The sequence below is a fragment of the Amblyomma mixtum genome, chromosome 1 (genome assembly GCF_055824585.1).
Source record: "Amblyomma mixtum isolate Tamu chromosome 1, ASM5582458v1, whole genome shotgun sequence".
Lineage (NCBI taxonomy): Eukaryota > Metazoa > Arthropoda > Arachnida > Ixodida > Ixodidae > Amblyomma > Amblyomma mixtum.
The window spans coordinates 221593162-221611822 of NC_143012.1; the positions used below are offsets into that span (position 1 = coordinate 221593162).

At 48.1% G+C, this 18661-nt stretch overlaps 1 protein-coding gene across 4 annotated transcripts in view; it reads right to left on the reverse strand.

Annotated features, from left to right (window-relative positions):
- The window catches only part of LOC149370987 (uncharacterized), a 230600-nt gene that overhangs the window by 35065 nt on the left and 176874 nt on the right, over nt 1-18661 (reverse strand). For all 4 annotated transcript variants that reach the window (XM_089564183.1, XM_089564191.1, XM_089564178.1 and 1 more), the window contains exons 2-7: nt 12559-13121; nt 9577-9701; nt 7333-8373; nt 5584-5696; nt 4459-4520; nt 3960-4105 (exon numbers count right to left, since the gene is read on the reverse strand). In XM_089564183.1, coding sequence (XP_089420309.1) covers nt 3960-4105; nt 4459-4520; nt 5584-5696; nt 7333-8373; nt 9577-9701; nt 12559-13121 — 2050 coding nt within the window. The remainder of the gene's footprint in view (nt 1-3959; nt 4106-4458; nt 4521-5583; nt 5697-7332; nt 8374-9576; nt 9702-12558; nt 13122-18661) is intronic.

Consider the following 18661-nt stretch of genomic DNA (forward strand, 5'->3'; position numbering starts at 1 on the left):
GAACGTGTAGATCGAGTTCCCGAGGCAAAAAGACCAGTTCAGATTCCTCTTCAGTGCACCTTTAAGAGAATAGGTTTACACCAACTTTTCACTATGCTGCACAAAAAAGCATAAAAGAAAAGTGCACACACTAACTGCTGTTGTGGAAAGCTGAGCAATGCCTGTCAAACTTATCGTGCACTAAGGCGGCGGTGGTATACGAGCATACGTTTCCATCACAGATGTCACTAGAGGCGTGTTGTATGGCAAGCACACCCGTATCAAACCGATAGGCTTACTCAGTGAAAAGTCCGCTGAACTAAAGGGGCAGGGTTGTTTTGCTTTTCGCTGTTTAGTTTCCTGCCATCCACTCGCTTTCGAACAAAAAAGGTTTTGCATATCTGTGAAACGAATGCGTGTTCATTGGCGCAATGTAATGCAAAAATGTCCTTAATAATGTGGTCGTTCGCACAGGACCACACAATAGCCCTCTGACTGCGTAGCCCTTACGTGCTCAAGGATATACTCTACTAAGCCTCGGAAAAATGAGTTACATACGCCGCTGAACGTCTGGAAGTGTTCTTACCGCCTTTATGGCTTAGCCAAAGATTGAAAGCCGATCTATGCCTGTACGCATGAGCACTGTGGGGACTGCACATAATCCATGTACCGCAATATAGAGAGCGGACAATTTATTCAGTCAAAAAGGTACAACACTACAGTCTGCATGAAACCAATTGCGGTGCTGGCGGCCCTGGCTTTCCTTGTCATTGACACAATGCAATGGGACAATATTGTCACGTAGTGGTGACTGCAGTCCGGCGAACAGGAGCAGAGCGAGAATGTCTTCGAAACGAAACTCTTTATTCGGGCTGACTTGCGCCCGCAAGGAACTGAATCACTCGGCGGCGGCGTAGCAACAGGCGTGTTCGGCGGTCGTCGAACAGAATGACCGCCGCTGTCGGCCGTGCTCTTTTTAAAGCTGATAGCGAACCTTCGAGATAAAGCTTGGGAAGTTACTAGAACATTCTGGCACAAAGTAGAATCGGCTCCGTCTGGATGCGATCAATCGAGATAAATCTAGGCGCGTCTTGCGTCACAAATGAAGCGATAAAGTGGAGTGTCGGTAGCCTTGAAGCATGAACAAACAAACACTACAAACGAACGCTACAACTCTGACCTGTCACCGCTATACCTCTGACCGCTATACCTCTGACCGCTATACCTCTGACCTGTCAGCCCAAAAAAGAAGAAAACCGTATGAATAACAGATTTCAAACTCATGACGACATCCGCGGAGCCGAAACAAACCAACGCATTTAATTACTCCGCTGTAGCGCAAACATGAACAGGGCGCCCCGTCAGCTAAAAACTGTTTAGCGCTGATACTCAAGGCAACACACCTTAGGCAGCCACGTCACTTAAGCTGTGCTCGGCAAATTCTACTCCTCCAATTTCTCTCTTCAGCCTGCCGGCACGGCGCCTTTTTTTTTCTTTTCTAATTAATTGCTGTCTCACGGGCAGCTGGAGAGATGGGCGTTCAAGAATTCCATACTTCACCGACGTGAGAATGTTTTTTTTCCTTTCAAGCTCGACGCACGCGGCTGTATCGCTTACGCCCGTCCCTTCAATCTAGCTGCGCAGCCGAACCCACACGCGCAGATCGCATGTCGAATACCGAAGCGTTAGGGCGACCTTGCCGAGTCCGAGCGAAAGAGCCCTCAGGCGAAGAGCATCGGACGGCCGTTGCGTTAGCGCGCAGGAATCCAAGACGTTGGCAAGCATTCCCGTCATGCTCTAGGAGCGCTGATTTGTGGCTTTACCCGCTTCTTAATAGTTGCTTACTGTAGGAAAGGAGAGAAGAGACCGAGCTTTCGGTTTTTCGTCTTCTTTTTATCTGCTCCTTTCCCTCGATAAGAACCGTTGCAAAGAGAAGAGCTTAACGCTACTGCCCGCAGTCACCGAGTTGTCGGCCGAAAAACCTGCTCTAGGGCTCGTTCGACAGGGTACAGTAGTAAGCGAGAAACCGCAAGTGCAAAGCATGTGAGAATGCTAAAGATTCTCTGATGCGACTTGACGAAGTTCAAGGCTTTGTACAAACGAGCGGCACGAACACATAATCTTGAGTTCTGCCAGAAATAGGGTTCGCACTGACTCAAGGTCAACGGTGTGCTATCTTAGTCATTGGGCACTCCGTTTACGTTGCATGAGTCTATCAGACTTGTTTGCCGAAGCATTCTTTGATCCGGGCCGACCCAACGGAAGCCTGCCGTAAAGTAAACAGCACTTAACTATCAGAGCATCGCCCAAAAGTAGGTTCTCCGAATCTGTTTTCGATAGCTGCATGCAGTCAGAGTAAACCAAAAGGCGCTCCGATGGCCAAAACAGTGACGTCTACTCGTACAGACTACAACATGAGCAGGAACGCTGAAGTGCGTTTTCGCATAAGGCATCAGATTATCCAGAAAAACACTGCTAATAATTGTCGTCTCCCACCTAAGCATACGGAATAAGAAAAAACACACAATGCAGAGAAATACTTCTGACGTCATGTGGAGAATATGAGACTGCGATCGAATCGGGTACAGAATTTAGACACGCACGAGTGCTGAGCAGCATAGACAGGAATATATCACAAACCTTGTGTACTTCGTTGAATTTGCTGTAACAAGCAAATCTTTCCACTGCTGGAAAAAAACACTCATCAGACCGGCAGCGCGAGGAACGGATTAAAAGCGCTCCTGCAGAAAAATAACACTCCAATGCGCTATCCGTCTGCTCACTCATCGGCCTTTATTGCAGAATTACACTGACCGACAGTTATATGAAGTTGGTTCCCATCCTTCCACTCAGAGACTCGATCTCCATACCATAGGCTGTGCGACGACACCGGCGTTGTTAATACTGTCAGGACCCGCTTTCTGTGTCGTGCTTGTAAAATGACTGGCCTGTGGTAAACCGGAGTAATTAGCGAGGCAGACACGCGTACGATGAAAGTGAGCGCTTCGTCGAGGGAAAGCGATTATCCAGAGATTTTGCCACTAAGAGCTACTCGCAACACAGTCTACGCACGAAGGAGCATTCACGAAATTATTCGTTCTAAAACAGCGCAGAAAAGACAATGACAGCGGAAATAAACATACAACAGGAGCGCTGACTTACAACTGAACTTTATTGATCAAAACATACACTATATATAGGAAGGAAGTGGCAGATGTAATCAGAAGCAGTCGACAACATATGATGTAAATGGCCATAAAGGCGATAAAGAGCGCAAAAGGGTGGTATGGATAAAACAAGATGAAGTCTCAAAAGAGATGAAAAACAGGTGAACAAGGCACAATGGCTGACTACATAGCGAATAATGACACATGATGTAAAGAGCCATGAAACAATAAAAAACATCTTATGGCTCTTTACACCATGTGTCATTATTCCCTACGTAGTCAGCCATTGTGCCTTGTTCATCTGTTTACCATCTCTTCTGAGACTTCATCTTGTTTTATCCTTATCCTCTTGCGCTCATTATCGCTTTTATGGCCATTTACACCTTATGACGTCGACTGCTTCTGATTACATCTGCCACTTCCTTCCTATATAATGTGCACGTTTTGCTTATCAAAGTTCAGTTGTAAGTCAGCGCTTGTGTTGTACGTTTCTTTCCGCCGTCCTTGTCTTGTCTGCGCTGTTTTAGAATGAGTGCCCCCCAACTCGCCCAAGCTTCTACACTGTCACCAAATTATTGTGCCTTTCCCAGAACCAAGGTTTCCGTAGAAAGTTCCGCCCTCAGTCAAAATTATTTCTATATACTACTCGCAAAGTCTTGAGGAAGCCACGGAAGGGAGTCCCGCCGCACTTTGTCTACGGTTCTAGCTGGATTCTCGTTGAGTGCTTATCATCACGCATCGTTTCTAATGGTCGTGCCGATGACTGCAGCTGCCGCCATGGCGGAGGACAAAAGAGGAGATGATAATGCGTACCCTTGGCGACGACCGATTCCGAGTCTACGGGGCGTCCCCGTAGCGTGCCGTTGTTCCTGGCCAGGAAGTCTCGGATGGCTCCCTTGACCTTGGCCGCCGGCAGGTCGCCGCCGACCACCACAAACGAAGCCACCACGCTGCCTTTCCTGCAACAGTCCGACGGCCAAGGTGGTAAAGACGTAGAACTGGAACGCAGACTCATTATACAAGGATGCCCGCATAGCACGCACGCAATCTTAATGGTCTCGCAGAAACCACCCGCTGTCGGCTGCGGCGATATGCCCGGCAGGTGCCCGAGCTCGGACAACCAGGCATGTGACGACCTTCGACCCCGACTGAAAACTGAAAGGTCTACCCATAAGCGGTGTGTTTCTAACGAAGAGACGCATTCGTTTCAAATGTTCTAAATCGTTCGGCCACGTCTTGACAGGTATCGCATTACGCGTCGTTGCTGAAGAGAAAAGACAACAAGAAAAAACAATGGAAATCAGCACAGTACCTGTACTTCAGTATGTCCACCGCCTCGTACCGGTACCCATGTCCCTTGAGGATGTCTTCTAACTATGAAAAAGGAAAGGAAGAGCAGATGATGGGCGTACAGAGGAAAATGTGCAGTGACAGAAGATGCAATGAATGGCGCTTGGCCACACAAAGACACATTGGAGTAGACGCCACACAACAAGTGCTAGCGGTGCCAGCGACGATCCTTTTTGGGTACTCGCACGACTAGTGAGACAGCACCGTTAGGACACAGAAATGTGCCGCGAATTGTCCGAATTAATTCGGCAATTGGTCATTTGTGTCTAATGTAATACCAGAAACCTCAGCCTCAACCTCAGCCTGTCTTAACTAACCGCGCATCACGTCGCAAATACTGCGTCGTAAGCCTAATTCGCGCCTGAAGAGATAAAGAAATCGAAAGTAGCACGAATAACGCAGCACAACATCTAACGCTTTGCAAAAGCAACATTCTGGTACCATTCTACTCTGCAGCAATGTATTTCGTAACTTTCATGACCGCAATATGGCTTAACAGATGCGCTAATATAAGAAACGAAGGCGACGTCGAAAAGAATAGTTAGAAGTCATCGCTCTACGCAATATATTACAACTACTGCCTGCATCAACACAACCTTCAGTAGGTTTTACGCAAAGGAAGTAAAGCATGTAAAACAAGGTCCAGCGTTTTCTGCCATACACAAGGCTAAAAACTGCACAGTTTTAGCTTTGCTTTCAAACCTGATTTGTTGAGCGCTCCGCCGCAGTTTTTCTTAGTATGTTTTCCAAGCAACGTGGGCGATCCTTTATTTCTAGTGCAACACAGGTTTCCTCTCGCTGTTGTGATTAGGTGCGCATCTGGTGTGCTTGTAAACATCCGCATCTCTCTTCGTCCACACTGTCACCCATCCTTAACCCCTTTTTTCTCCTCTTCCCTTTCGCCAGTGAAAAGTAGCGGGCCGGACAGTGACCCTCCAGGCTGGCTCTCAGCCCATCTCTCGAAATAAACTACTCTCTGTCTCTCTCCGACGGACAAGGCACAGCTTGAGCTCTTGGAAGCGCCTACCTCCCATTTAAACTAACTATCAAATATTTGTCTACTATGATGATGCCAAGAATGACGTACCGCTTGTTTGAGCTGGTTGGACAGAGCCCGGGCCTCTGTGGACGACCTGTTGTTCAAAGACTCGCTGAAAACTTCATCGGGAAGAGTTATCTCGCCAACGACAGCGTTTGGTGCTGAAAGAAAATAGCGAAGCATAAACAAGGCACGTGAGAGATGAGCATCTATGGGAATATACTTTTTATGTGCCCACAACCCGCTCTGTGCTGAGTCCCCCCCCCCCAAAGAAAAATAAAACCAGCTTCCTGCGAACGTATATTTGTTCACCACCAGAGTGACTACAGTGAGCATCAGCTCACTTAATACATATTTTCATATGTTCGTACATGTCATGTGCGGGTTGTTTTCTTTTTGTCTTCAGAAATTAGTGAACTCAGTGATGAAAGGGCTTAATATGATGCGCTGTTTGGATTACTGTGCGAACGTAACACGGCTTAAGACAATAAAGGCGAAATAGTCCCGACGAAAAAAACCTTTGTGAGATACTTTAGAAGCTAAACGCGACGAGGATATTCTGTATCAAGCTATCAGTACATGCGTCCTTCATGCAACAGAGTTTCAAGACGACAGATTCAGACATGGTGTTGCCAAAGAAAAAAAACTGAACGAACTGGACATAACGCAACTGATGCTAGTCATGTTTGAAGCGAATTTGACAGTTTATTTCGTCGTAGACAGTGCATCTACGACCTGACGATCTCCTAATCAGTGTTGCGTAACTACCAAGGGCACTGCTCTGCATTTTCAAACTTGTAGCTCACTGCGTCAGTTCTCAATGCAGAGATGGGGAGATGGAACTGAAGGTTCACGAGAAACACAAAAACACGGCAATAAAAATCGCACCTGGAACGCAGTCGGACGCATACGGAAACCCGTTTTCGTCGAGACCTTGATTATGTTAAGGACATTTATTCAGACGTCCCAAGGAGCTGCCAATACGCCAGCGATGCATTTTTTTCCTGATTGCCCTCCTTTTAATCGCCCAGCAAAATAAGTTAGGCAGCATTACGTATAGTATCGCAGCTGAAATCTGATGACATTTACAACTACAAGATTATAACTACAAAGTCTAAAACATTAATTAGGGGGAGGTGGTCGGCGCAGGCGGACCCATAGGCATAGAATATTTTTATTTAACTTTCAGGAAAACAAGGATTAAACGCGGCTCTTCAGAGGAAAATTGCTCGCTAAAGTTACCCCACCCACCACCGGTTCCCTCCCGATCTTTTAAATCCACCCACCGCGAAAGACTTGGGATATGAGATGCCAGTTAGTGTTGGCCTCTTTTATGCATTTGCTACTCGAAAAGACGATGCTATTCATGCAGCATGAGTGAGAAGTGAACGAGTAGTTACTGAGCAGATTCGCCTTGACTATCAACTTACGGTTCTTTAGCACTCTCGCATCTGGCTGTCATGTACGGCAATAGTTGTGCTACCCCTCATTATGACTTCTATTGAGCCCTCCGGCGAGCGGTTCAGTAGACACGAACCCAATGGACAATAGTTAGCATTTCCCAATCCCTTGTCCCGTTTAGTGTTTCAAGATAGACTAGTCGGTCATACCGACCTTTTGGACTAAGCATATCTGCTTCGAAAGTTACGCAAAACACTGTTTCCCCTTAACCAGAGAATATGCTTTGTACGCCAAGCTCTCTTCGCTTTCCTGCCCTGTCAAGCGCCTTTTTGACGTGAGTCAAAAGCTTGCCGACCCAAAGGCCCCTTTCGACGAGCAGTGAAATAGTTTTCTCACCGGGAAGAGGGAATGCCTCAGGAACAGGAAAGTGCTCTGTCGGAGTGCGCTCTTCCATGCTCGCCGTAGTGACAGGCTCCGTAACCGTCGACCACTCCCCTTGCATTGTCGAGCTTGTTGTAGTCACCGTCTCGAAGCCTGGCTGAGACGAAGGTTCCGTCACCGAAGTCATCGTGGTTTCATATGCGCTGGTGGAGCTCTCAGGGCTCGTCGGACTCTCGGTCGCTTCAGACGTTGTCGCGCCTTCGGAAGTCACACCATCGGTGGGAGTAGTCGCTGGTTCCGTCTCCCCCGAAGTCGCCGAGACGGAAGTCATCGTTTGTGCGAGGTCAGTAGCAGCGACTGAAGCTTGAGTGGTTGAGTCTACGGTCGTCGAGACCTCTGTGGTAGTGGGTGCTTCTGTGGCTGCTCCTGGGAGACCAACGATGGACGAACTGGTGGTCGTTTCAGTCGAGGCTTTCGGTGACTCCGTTGAGGGCGTCTCAGTGGAAGTGAGGGTCGTGACTGGCTCTGATGGCTCGCTCATCGTTGTTGGAACAGGGGTTGTCGACGGCACGCTCGCGAAATGAGCGTCTAGCGTCGTAGTTTCCCTCGAATCCTTCTCGGTGGTGTCGGTCGTCGCAGTCGATGAATCGGTCGTTACTGGTACCCTTTCGGTGACGGGAGACTCAACGGGGCCGCGGAATGTGGACGTTGCCTCTGACGTCAATGTCTCACTGTCCGTCGTGAGTTCCATCACGGCAGGCGACGTCGTCGTGGAATGCTCCCTGATGCTAGTGGTGGTGGTGACGGAGGTCTGATGGGAGTCGGTGACTGTCGTGGTGGGGGGCCGGGTCGGTTCCATGGTCGGATGAGTGGTGGGTGAAATGACTACGACTGGAGGCGATGATGGCGGTAATGACTGCTGGTAGGGCGGCGAAGTGGTTTCTTTTGGCTGCGGCGCACCCTTGAGCGTCGACGAACCGGCGTACGTGCTCGGACTACTTGGGTCGACATGAACGGACTTTGGAGAGGACTTAGATTCACTCAGCAGGAACCCAGCTGCGATGAATGAACAAGAGATGAATAAGTAAGACATGATTTCGCAGTGTTCAAAAGTGCTGTTCACGAGTAAAGCATCGGGCCCCTTAGGACTTGCGCAATTACGCTTATTCTAGTTAGACTACGACATCGAAAATGCAAATGCGCTTTTAGCATACTTGGACATGAGTACCGCATCGAACTCCTTAGGACTTGCACAATTACACTTATTCTAATTAGATTATGAGGATCAGAGATGCAAACGCGTTTTTAGCAAACTTGGACTCGGGCCCCTTAGGACTTGCGCAATTACGCTTATTCTAGTTAGACTATGACATCAAAAATGCAAATGCGCTTTTAGCATACTTGGACATGAGTACCGCATCGAACTCCTTAGGACTTGCGCAATTACGCTTATTCTAATTAGACTATGAGGATCAAAGTGCAAACGCGTTTTTAGCATACTTGGACATGAGTAAAGCATCGGTCCCCTTGGGACTTGCGCAATTACGCCTATTCTAATTAGACCAAAAACTATCAAAAATGCAAATGCGTTTTTAGCCGACTTGGACATGAGTAAAGCATCGGACCCTTTAGGGCTTCCGCAATTACGCCTATTCTAATTAGAGTATGAACATCAAAGATGCAAATGCGCTTTCAGCATACTTGCACATGGGCATACAATAATTACTAGGGATTATAAGCTTAAGCCATGATAAACCGAGATTGTTCGTCTACATAGACATCGGAAGGTTAAAAGCCAGCCGCATAAAATAAGATCTCCGTTTACTTTTACTACAATATGATAAGAGAGCACCATCAATTAGGAGCCTAAATGCTGTCCCTTCGTACAAGGAAAGCGCTACTGGTCTTAGCCAGATCCCTGGATCACCCGCGGCAACCTCTACTCGTTCGATGGAAAGATATCGGGCGCGGGAACTCAGGTTCGACATCTTCGGGTGCTGGCAGGAGCATCATAACATCAGTGTGCACAGATCATGCGCACAACCTCACCTGAAATCTCAGAGAATATCAACATCGCTTACACACTGTCTTCCTGTTTATGACTAGTTAACGATTAAGACACGTGTCATAGGTGACCCAGAATAATTAAATGATCATTGAACGCTTTCACAAGCTTCACTACATCGCTAGATTACGTAACAGGCTGTGGCGGAACTTTTCGTTCAGCGCAGAAAGCGAACAAGAAGAGGTCGTACTTACTTGCTGCTAACACTCCCACTAGAACAGCGATGCCTAAGATCATGAGAAGAAGACAGCAGAAGAACATGCGCTTCCACCCGGAACACACTTTTCTTTTTTCTTTTGTTAAATAAAGCTTTTCGCCGCTGAAATGAAAGAGAAAACAGAAGAGTAATCGTCAGAACAAAAAAATTACAGAGTAATCAAGATGTTCATCTTGCCATGTGACCTCTCTTTTTCAAAAGAAAAAACGGTCACTTTAATATTCGGTTATTATTTAGTCCGTAAAAACTTTTCAAAGAGAACTATTACATCTCCTAAGGCAAACCAGCAATAAGACTGCTTTAACTGGCCCATTGTCATAACGATGCAATCATCGTGCCTTGAGTTTGGGAATTATAAGGGCTTAGGCGGTATCAGCAAAAGGCAGTCCAATGGACGTTTCACTCCTAAACTTGCAGATTAGGAAGTGCTATTAAGGAGGCCAGCACTGAAGCCATTCGGGCGAAAATTACGTTTGGAGAATGCAGCGCTTATGATACATTGTTGACTTGCTCATCAAGTGTGACTACTTTCACGGATGCATTTCAAAGATCAGGTATCCTGTTTTTCCGAGTAACTAGTTTCCTGATTTACACGGAGTTGCCTCTCACACAAGGGAAGACATAACCAACTATGCTGCATATACTAAGCAAGACAGACAGTCCGGGGTAAGATTATATGCAAACAAATCATTAATCTGGAGGACAAGCCGATCCCAATGGCACGCAATTCATGCGCCTTGGCCGAAAAAGTGATAAGACTTTCCTGGTTAAAAAGTGATCTCCTATACTTAGCGCCAGTGAAACAGCCTCATGAGGTACGGTTCTCTTGAAAAGCAGAATTTGCCGCTGGAAGATATCTGTTATCTACATTTCCTCATTTTTGTTCTGTTCCTAATATAATGAGAACATGAGGGGCCTCCAACAAAACGAAAATGAAGGCAGACAAAATGAATTTCAAACTCATACCCTTGTGATGGATCAACGTGCATAAAGTGCATAAAGATTGTGAGGTCTTTATTTGCTAAGCACACATTTTTTTTTCTTTTCAGTATATCAGTTACAAAAACCTCTACTGCCTTCGGCATCTAACAATGGTCTTCGCTTGCATGCATGAAAAAGAAAAACATTTCGCAATACGTTTTGATATCCCTATACACCTCCAAGGTTTGGTTTGGTTTATGGGGTTCAACGTCCCAAAGCGACTAAGGCTATGAGAGACGCCGTAGTGGAGGGCTCCGGAAATTTCGACCACCTGGGGTTCTTTAACGTAGACTGACATCGCACAGTACACGGGCCTCGAATTTCTCCTCCAAAGAAATTCAACCGCCGCGGCCGGGATGGAACTCGCGTCTTTCGGGCCAGCAGCCGAGCACCATAGCCACTAAGCCACCGCGGCGGCACACCTCCAAGGTTTCCTATGATAAGCTACAGGCGAAACACTAGTTACTAGTTACTTTCCTCAGTAACAAACGCCTGCATTATCTCCTCATTTAGCTCGCACGTGCGTCCCGCACGCATACTTACACGGACACGCAATCACATCAATTATCGTGAAACCTAAAAGCCGGAACAGACACAAGTCGCTTAAAAGGATAGCTTCATTCGCGAAGATAGCCGGAGGACTGCATGTGGCAGGAAAAGTGCGTCCCTCGTCTCGCCCCTTCCCTACCGGTCGTCCCTCATTTTACGAGAGGACGCAAAGACAGTTCCACGGGACAGAGTTTTCGCTAACGAGAAATCCAGCCCGCACGAATGCCCGGCAAACAACAACAGCCGTAGCGAACGAGGAACAAGGTAGTGCGCCGCGGCAGCCATGCATCGACGGGCATCGCGAATCTGTCAAGCGAGCGTGCCAACGCGGCGAAGCGTGTAGCGTGGACATTTTACTTCACTGCTCACGTCACAACGACCTTATAGCGGGAGGAGGGCCAGACAACTGGATGCGGCGGCGAGGGAAAAGGCCGCGCGGCATCCAGCAGCAGCCGGGCGGGCTTTGCCAGAAAAGCGATGCGATTGCAGCAGCAGCAGCCGTGAAGAAGAAGAAGAAAAGGAAGAGCCGCCCGAAAACCTCGGCGGCCTTGGCTCCCTTGCAACTGAAACGGACGCGGAGAACGTGGCGCGCGAGAGATCAGCCGTGCTTGCCCCCGTGTATGGCTTTGCACCTTGGTAGAAAAGTCGCGCCTGCCACCCCACCGCGCGGCATGCAGCTTGCAGCACCAGGAGGCGCTTCAAGCTGCATGGCGATGCGCAGCTGCGATCCGTTGCCCCGAAACAAAAATACAGACAACTCTTTCTGGCTTTATAAAGCGGCGATGAACTCACGGTAATCAAACATAAAAAAAAACAGGTACTGAAGGTGCATGAAGACTGAGAATTGCAGGGCTAAAGGACATTAGTGTAAGATCTGTCATAGCTCCTACACTATCGAATAAAGTTTTGATCATATCCTTCTCGTATCATATTTGATAAAATTGGTAAACTGGTGTTTGAAGAAAGGAAATGGCGCAGTATCTGTCCCACATATCTCGGTGGACACCTGGACCGCACCGTAAGGGAAGGGAGGAAGGTGGGAGTGAACGATTCAACGATTCGTGGACGTAACAAACTGGGTCTGCGTCACACCACAACAAGAAGCACAAGACAAGGAGGTCGCTTGCGAGTAACGCGGCGATTTCCAGCTTTCAGCCACACTTCACAAGGCTAGCAGAACGTTACTCCCTCCCACTGTCCACATCTTCACAGACCCAGGCATGTCACGCCAGTTCCGCCGCTAAGCTCGGTAGCTGCTGTTCCCACTAGCGATGTGGTCTACTGCGGCATAAAGTGTCAACGCGCGTTCACCGTGCACCCTACACTCTAAATTCAACAATATAGGAGTAAAGAGGGAGTAACTGTTCTCTAGCGTGCTCCCCTTATTTCTCTTTCTGTTTAGAGTGATAGCAGTCTGCCGACCACTTACCGGAGGAACTTTTTGTGCGTGTTGACGGGGATGAAATACTCCTCGAACATTTTGGTGCCGGCGTCGCCCGTGGCCGCCGTGCTGCCCGTCAGGGGACTAGAGACCTCGGAACCGGCGCCGCCGTTGGCCAACCCTCCCATCAGGGCCTCCTGCGCCTTGGCCGAGTCCGTGAACACGTCCAGGGCGACCACGTCGCCGTTGGCCGACTTCCGTGCCGCCGGCAGCGACTTGCGCGTGCGCGCCGTGTCGTAGTTGATGACCGCGTCGTCCGGGATCTGGATCCGGTGGTGGTTGAGGATCTTGCCGTTCTGCTGCTGCTGCTGGTTCACGGCGTTCTTCTCCTCCTCGATGCTCTTCTGGGCGGTGTACGCCGGGGACTGGTTGCTCCGGCGCTGCAGGTGGTTCGGCTCGTCCCCGTGGCCGGAGACGAAGGCCGGGTTGACGTGCCCGTCGGCCGGCGACGACGGGGACCCGACGGCCGTGTTGTCCGTTAGCGACTCCATCGCGTCGTCGGGCGAAGCGGACAGGTCGTTGGTCAGCTGCTGGTCGTCATGATGCATCTCCTGCGGCAGAGAAAATAATTCAAGCTTTAGGCGCACGTCAAGGGCTACAACAACGTCTCGTATGTACATTGTATGTACATATGAGGCGACGGAAAAGTAGCAGGAGGGAATATCTCCCTCTATCATAATGTTATGTCGTGTCTCATAGACACGCAGTTTAAGCTTCGTTAAAGAACGGAAAGAGCAGTTCACAAGCACGAATTTTCTTGTCGTCATCGTGGCTGACACAAGATGTGGAAGCTTTGTACAAGGTGCATTCTCGCGTAGAAATGAAATTCCTGAAATGCCGTCAGCGTCGGGGCTCGCAAAGGTGGGAGAAAGCTCTCTGCCATTCCCAGTTAAAGTCAGACAGGTGCGCTCGTAATTAGGAAAAACAAGCACGGTTGTTACCACAGAACGCGGACTCGCAAACGCGCAGTCTTGTGTACTGGACATCAAACGCAAAAAAAAAAAAATTGCCGTAGCCTCTCATTGTGATGGGCCGTTTGCTTGCAAACTTCAAAGCTTCGCATTCATATTTCGAAAACATCCGCAAATGATTAGACTCCGCGACAAGGCTGCGTGTTTTTTACGGAAGAAAAGCTATATGCGGCTACGACGAAGCAACATATCACCAACCGCTGCCACTTATTACAGAACGCACAAAGTATGGTCCCGGAGATCGACGGCAGTGACATTCACGGGAGATTGTTTCTCGTTCTCTGCGTTTGCTCTCATAAACATCTAAGTATTAGAGGGGATTCAGGCTCTCAGGCTCTGTAGAGCCTCAATCTACGGCAGATATTTCAAAGCAAGACATACCTACTGATATACAAATAATAATGTAACTACATGCCGAATACTTGCAAATTCCAACAAAGAACACACCAATATCCGATTTCTTGGCGGCGCTTGCTGAAGTCAATTCCAAGTAGCACTTCCATTCTTCTATGACCTACTCGTAAGAATACAGTATACACGCATCGAGCAGCCGAACAAACAATGAGCGTGGATCTTTCCTTCGCACAGGTACTAAATAAGAAGTAATCCGAAAGGACTGCTGAAAACTAGAACCAACTGCCGAAGAAGAAAAAGGCGAATCCTTTATCCAGCACGAGGAAGACAGCTATATATATAAAGCTCCCTCAAAAGTGGGCCGCTGGGACGCGCGCGTAGCCACATTACAACGTCATAGTCACGTCATTGTATTACGCTGCTGCGGGCAACTTAACGTGCGCCTTTCCTGGTTTCTAAGACGGGCTCTGTTCGGCTAAGGGCCTCGATGTCACCGCTGTGTTTCTAGGCCGCCGATTACTATCGCAGGGTCAACGTCACGATGCGACAGCTCTCAAGTCATTTGCGCTAACAGGGACGTCAGTGGCTGTAACTAATTGGTCCACAATGCGGTCTCAGGCGCTCACTAGAAAGAGCGCCGCCAGCTGCAGCGGCAGCTATAGCAAGATATGACCTGCTCATTCTTATTTTCTCTTTTAGGAATACGAGGTGGCATGAACTGTCATTACTACGGCGGCACAAAAATTCAAACGGGGACACATAGTATCAACACACGAACAAAGGTCAACAGCATTGTTGTCTTTCCTAGAAGGCCTCCTCAACTGCAAAGCGCTGCTTGCAGAATGGCCGACGGCTTTGCCCCTTTGATTATGGCTTACACGAATCTGATTCTGATCCTTATTATAATAATTTCATTCCGCTGCTTTCAGAGACGTAAATCTAGATTATGGCGTCTCTTGTTATATTTGCGGTTACTAGATTTTGTAAAAATAGAAATAAAGCCATCTGCACTTATAGTATATCAAAGTGGATGCAAATGAAAATAACTTTATGGTGTAAAAATTATTAGAAAGCTTACCGTGCCACACAGACATCGCCATTTCACGCAGGATTTGACGCTCTTGATACCAGGAAGCACACATAGGTAGAACGACTCAATATAGAACATAAAAGTGAGTAGGCGCCTGGATCGCTACAGCTTCACCACAAGTAACTTTGAAATAGCCTGCATTTCAGCGTTCATGCAACGTTTACACAGAAGGTTTTCTTGTTTTTTCTGACGGTCAAACTGAGTATTAAGTGAAATGTGCATGCTTTGTGCAAAACGAATTCTTATTATGTGCTATTTTTTTGGGAGGGCGACGTTACAATGCTAACAAAACCCTAAAGTATTTTGCACTTGAATAGTGAAACTTTGTCGGCGGTACGTATGGGGAAAGCCGCCAGTTTTTTCACTCGCTTCCGCTCTTGTGCTGGCGTCGAAGACAGGAATTGTTCCACGATATCAAAGAACAACGTTTCATTATACGGCGGGAAAGTCGCGGATAAAGAATGTTTGCGGCGGGAAAGAAAGTCCGCGGATAGCGAAGTTCAGGCATCTTATACGTGTTATAAGTGACGTGTGACACACGTCGACCACAACGAACCACAGATGGGCTGCAGCAATAACATTGCCAGGAATTCGGGACCGCGCCTAGAAAGTGTCGCTAAGCCTAGCGGTCTGTCACGTTCTCTTCTGCAGCCACTACACCGTTCTCTTTCTTTCTTACATCACGGATAACGTCAACACCCTATTTCTGAATGTTCAAAGCCATGCGCTACGTGGTGGTAGCAAAGGGAACTAGAAGTACTTGTCCTGAATTCCTGCTATTGTATCCCCAAAATAGAAACTGGCCTATTAGAGAATCTTTTTCTGTGAGTCTTCTCTGCGAGTTTGATAACAATGAACAAGAGAACAGTAAGGTACCATTACATTTTGCAAAACATGCATAGGAAGTGAAGAAGAAAATACCGCCGCTAAAACTCGTTTTGCAAAATGTATGACGCCAACCGCTCCGCTTCGACTATTGGGTTCCAAACAAAAATAATCGGGACACTTACCCAACAATACTCTCAAATGTGTTTGTTGCACATTTCACGCGAGGCACACCCACACCGCGGGTATACGGGTGCTTAACTTAGCCAATTCTCCTTTGGGCCAAAATGTTACGCTTTAAATATTTTAATCTTCGAAAGCCTTGCCTTGCAGTGTCTTTTGAAAGCCCTCCGCACCCGGCTTCCGCAAAACCAACTTGAGAAAAAGAAAAAAAAAAAAAGAGCGACAACGAAAAGAAGCGCACCCACTAGCCGGGCTGCAACAATCATCGGAATGCCTTTCAAAGGCAGGGTTCAAGGGACGCGCACCTTCCAGGAAGGTCCAGGCAACGACCGCAGGGCGTGCACGTACGCATTGCTAACCACATAAGGCACTAAAATAAAAAAAGATGAAATAAGCGACAAGGCGGCTTTCTATCGGCGCGGCGGTGCGGGAATTCTTGAAGGGCGTAGTTAGTTCCCGCAGTTCCGGCGTTGCCTCCAGTGCGTTCATTGCGCGGGCGTCCTCCCCCGGATTGGTCCTGACAGGCGTAGCACTCGGGAGGGGGGGCACCTCTGCCAGCGGGGTGCCCGGCCTCAGCGGGGCAGGTACATAGTATACAGGGCTGCGCATTGTGGTGACCCGCGTGGCCCGCGGGGTGGTTTTTCCAGACGGGGCCGTGCCGTTCTCCCCATGCAAACAGGCGCCGGCTCGCGAAACGAACGACAAGTTGCGGCTGCGGCGACGGCACCGCTTGTCCGGTCGTAGGGGTTGGCTCTTCGTTTGCTCTGTACCGTGTTCGCTCGTGTATGACATGCACCATAAAAAAAAGAATAAACCTGGAGACTAACGAAGAGGCTTGGAATCAGATTGAGGACAGAGCAGCAAGCTGTGGAAAGCAAAATGATGGGTGTAACGCTAAGAGACAGGAAGGGAGGAATGAGGGGGCAAGGAAGAGCAGCAGATGAATGACATCCCACACTCTAAGAAGTAATATGACTATATGGGTGTAAAAATGGAGTAAGTTGTCCTCTAGTGCACACCCTTTTAAACATAAAGTTTCTTACTATTACCTAGAGGGAAAGCTGACGCCCCTTCTATGGGAGTTTGCGTGGAGCCCCCTCAAGACCACTTCAGCCACCATGGGCGCTCAAAGCACCATGGGTCGGTGAGCTACCGACTGCAGAACCACAACATTTGTCCTAAAATATTGCAAACATACACGATCGTCGATAATCAAGAATGCCCCAACATTTAATATCCTCTCTAATTATTGCAACAAACTAGCAGAGAAGCATGTAAATGCAAAGTTTGCCCAAAATAAGAGATGGCTAGCTCTTGTATTGGCCAAGTATTGAACACTACAGAAACTAATGTTTCCTGCTTAACAGGCGCACTTTTAAAAGGAAATAAATTTTTATAAAAAATTTGTTGCTTAAACTCTTTAAAGGGTTTTTTAATGGCATTTCGGAAAAAAGAAACCATTTATTGGCGTCGTGTGTTGTTGCGGTTTAGCTACTACAGCTTTTGCACACTGCGTTCGCGCCAAAGTCGTCTGCGCACACAGCGTTTTCGGAATGAAACATCTTAGTAGTGACACTACGTGTTCCCGAAAAAATCCGACTATCCCGCACCAAGTAGCTCACCGGCCCATGATGCCTTGAGCGTCCATGGAGGTTGAAGCGCATGGAGCGCCACCACCTATCCCCTCTAAGGTAATTGTAAGAAACTCAATGCTTTTAAAGGGTGTGCACTACAGGAAAACTTGCTCCTTTTTTACGCCCTTCTGTTTAGAGTGTAGGTGCGATTAAAACGAAGAAATTGTCGTGGACCGGGCATGCAATGAGAAGAGATTACCGATGGTCGTTAAGAGTAACGGAGTTAATTTCAAGAGAAGGCGAACGTAGCAGGGGGTGGCAGAGAATTAAGTTGGTGGACGAGGTTATGAAGTTTGCAGAGATAAGGTGGTCGAAGCTGGTTCCCGACAGAGTTAACTGAACGTCAGTGGGAGAGCGCGTTGTCCTGAAGTGGTCGTAGTTGGGCTGATGGTGATGATGTCAGTAAGAACGAGAATTCGTAGAATCCGAAATATTTTAAGGAAGAAAAGACTAAAAGGGAAAAAGAAAATAACTGTGTTCAAAGATACGCCCGGAAGGCTGAGAAAGGAGCGGCACACACTGTGTCACATAAGAACGCTTACGAAAGCTGCCCTATCTGTTCTTTGTTGCTTTATTTATATCGAGCGCATTTTTGGGCACTTCAAATTATTTCCGCCACAAGGCGACCGCAGCGTTCGAATAAAGTAGAAACAATTGCTTCAAATCATCGCTAAACTATAGCGGTGCTCGAGCAAAGATGCTCGTAACCCCGTACTCCTCCCAAGTACTGAATATAACTAGCGAGTACATTTTTCCTACAGACGCAACGCGGATTCACCAACGGAGAATAAAGAAAAATGCAGCGAACGTTGGGAAAAGGATGTATTGAAGACAATGAAGAGCGCTGGTTATAGCCAGAAGAAAACGGTACACCTCGCCGCCACCCCATGCTCGGAGCCCACGCGTGCGGCGCCCGAATGCCAAGGCCCCCCGAGCGCGTCCGCATGGCTGCCCCTCGCGGCAGAAGGCAGCTGCGACCTTCCCGCGTCCTTGCGGGGTCAACCTTTGCCGGCAGCGCGCGCCGAGAAGCCACC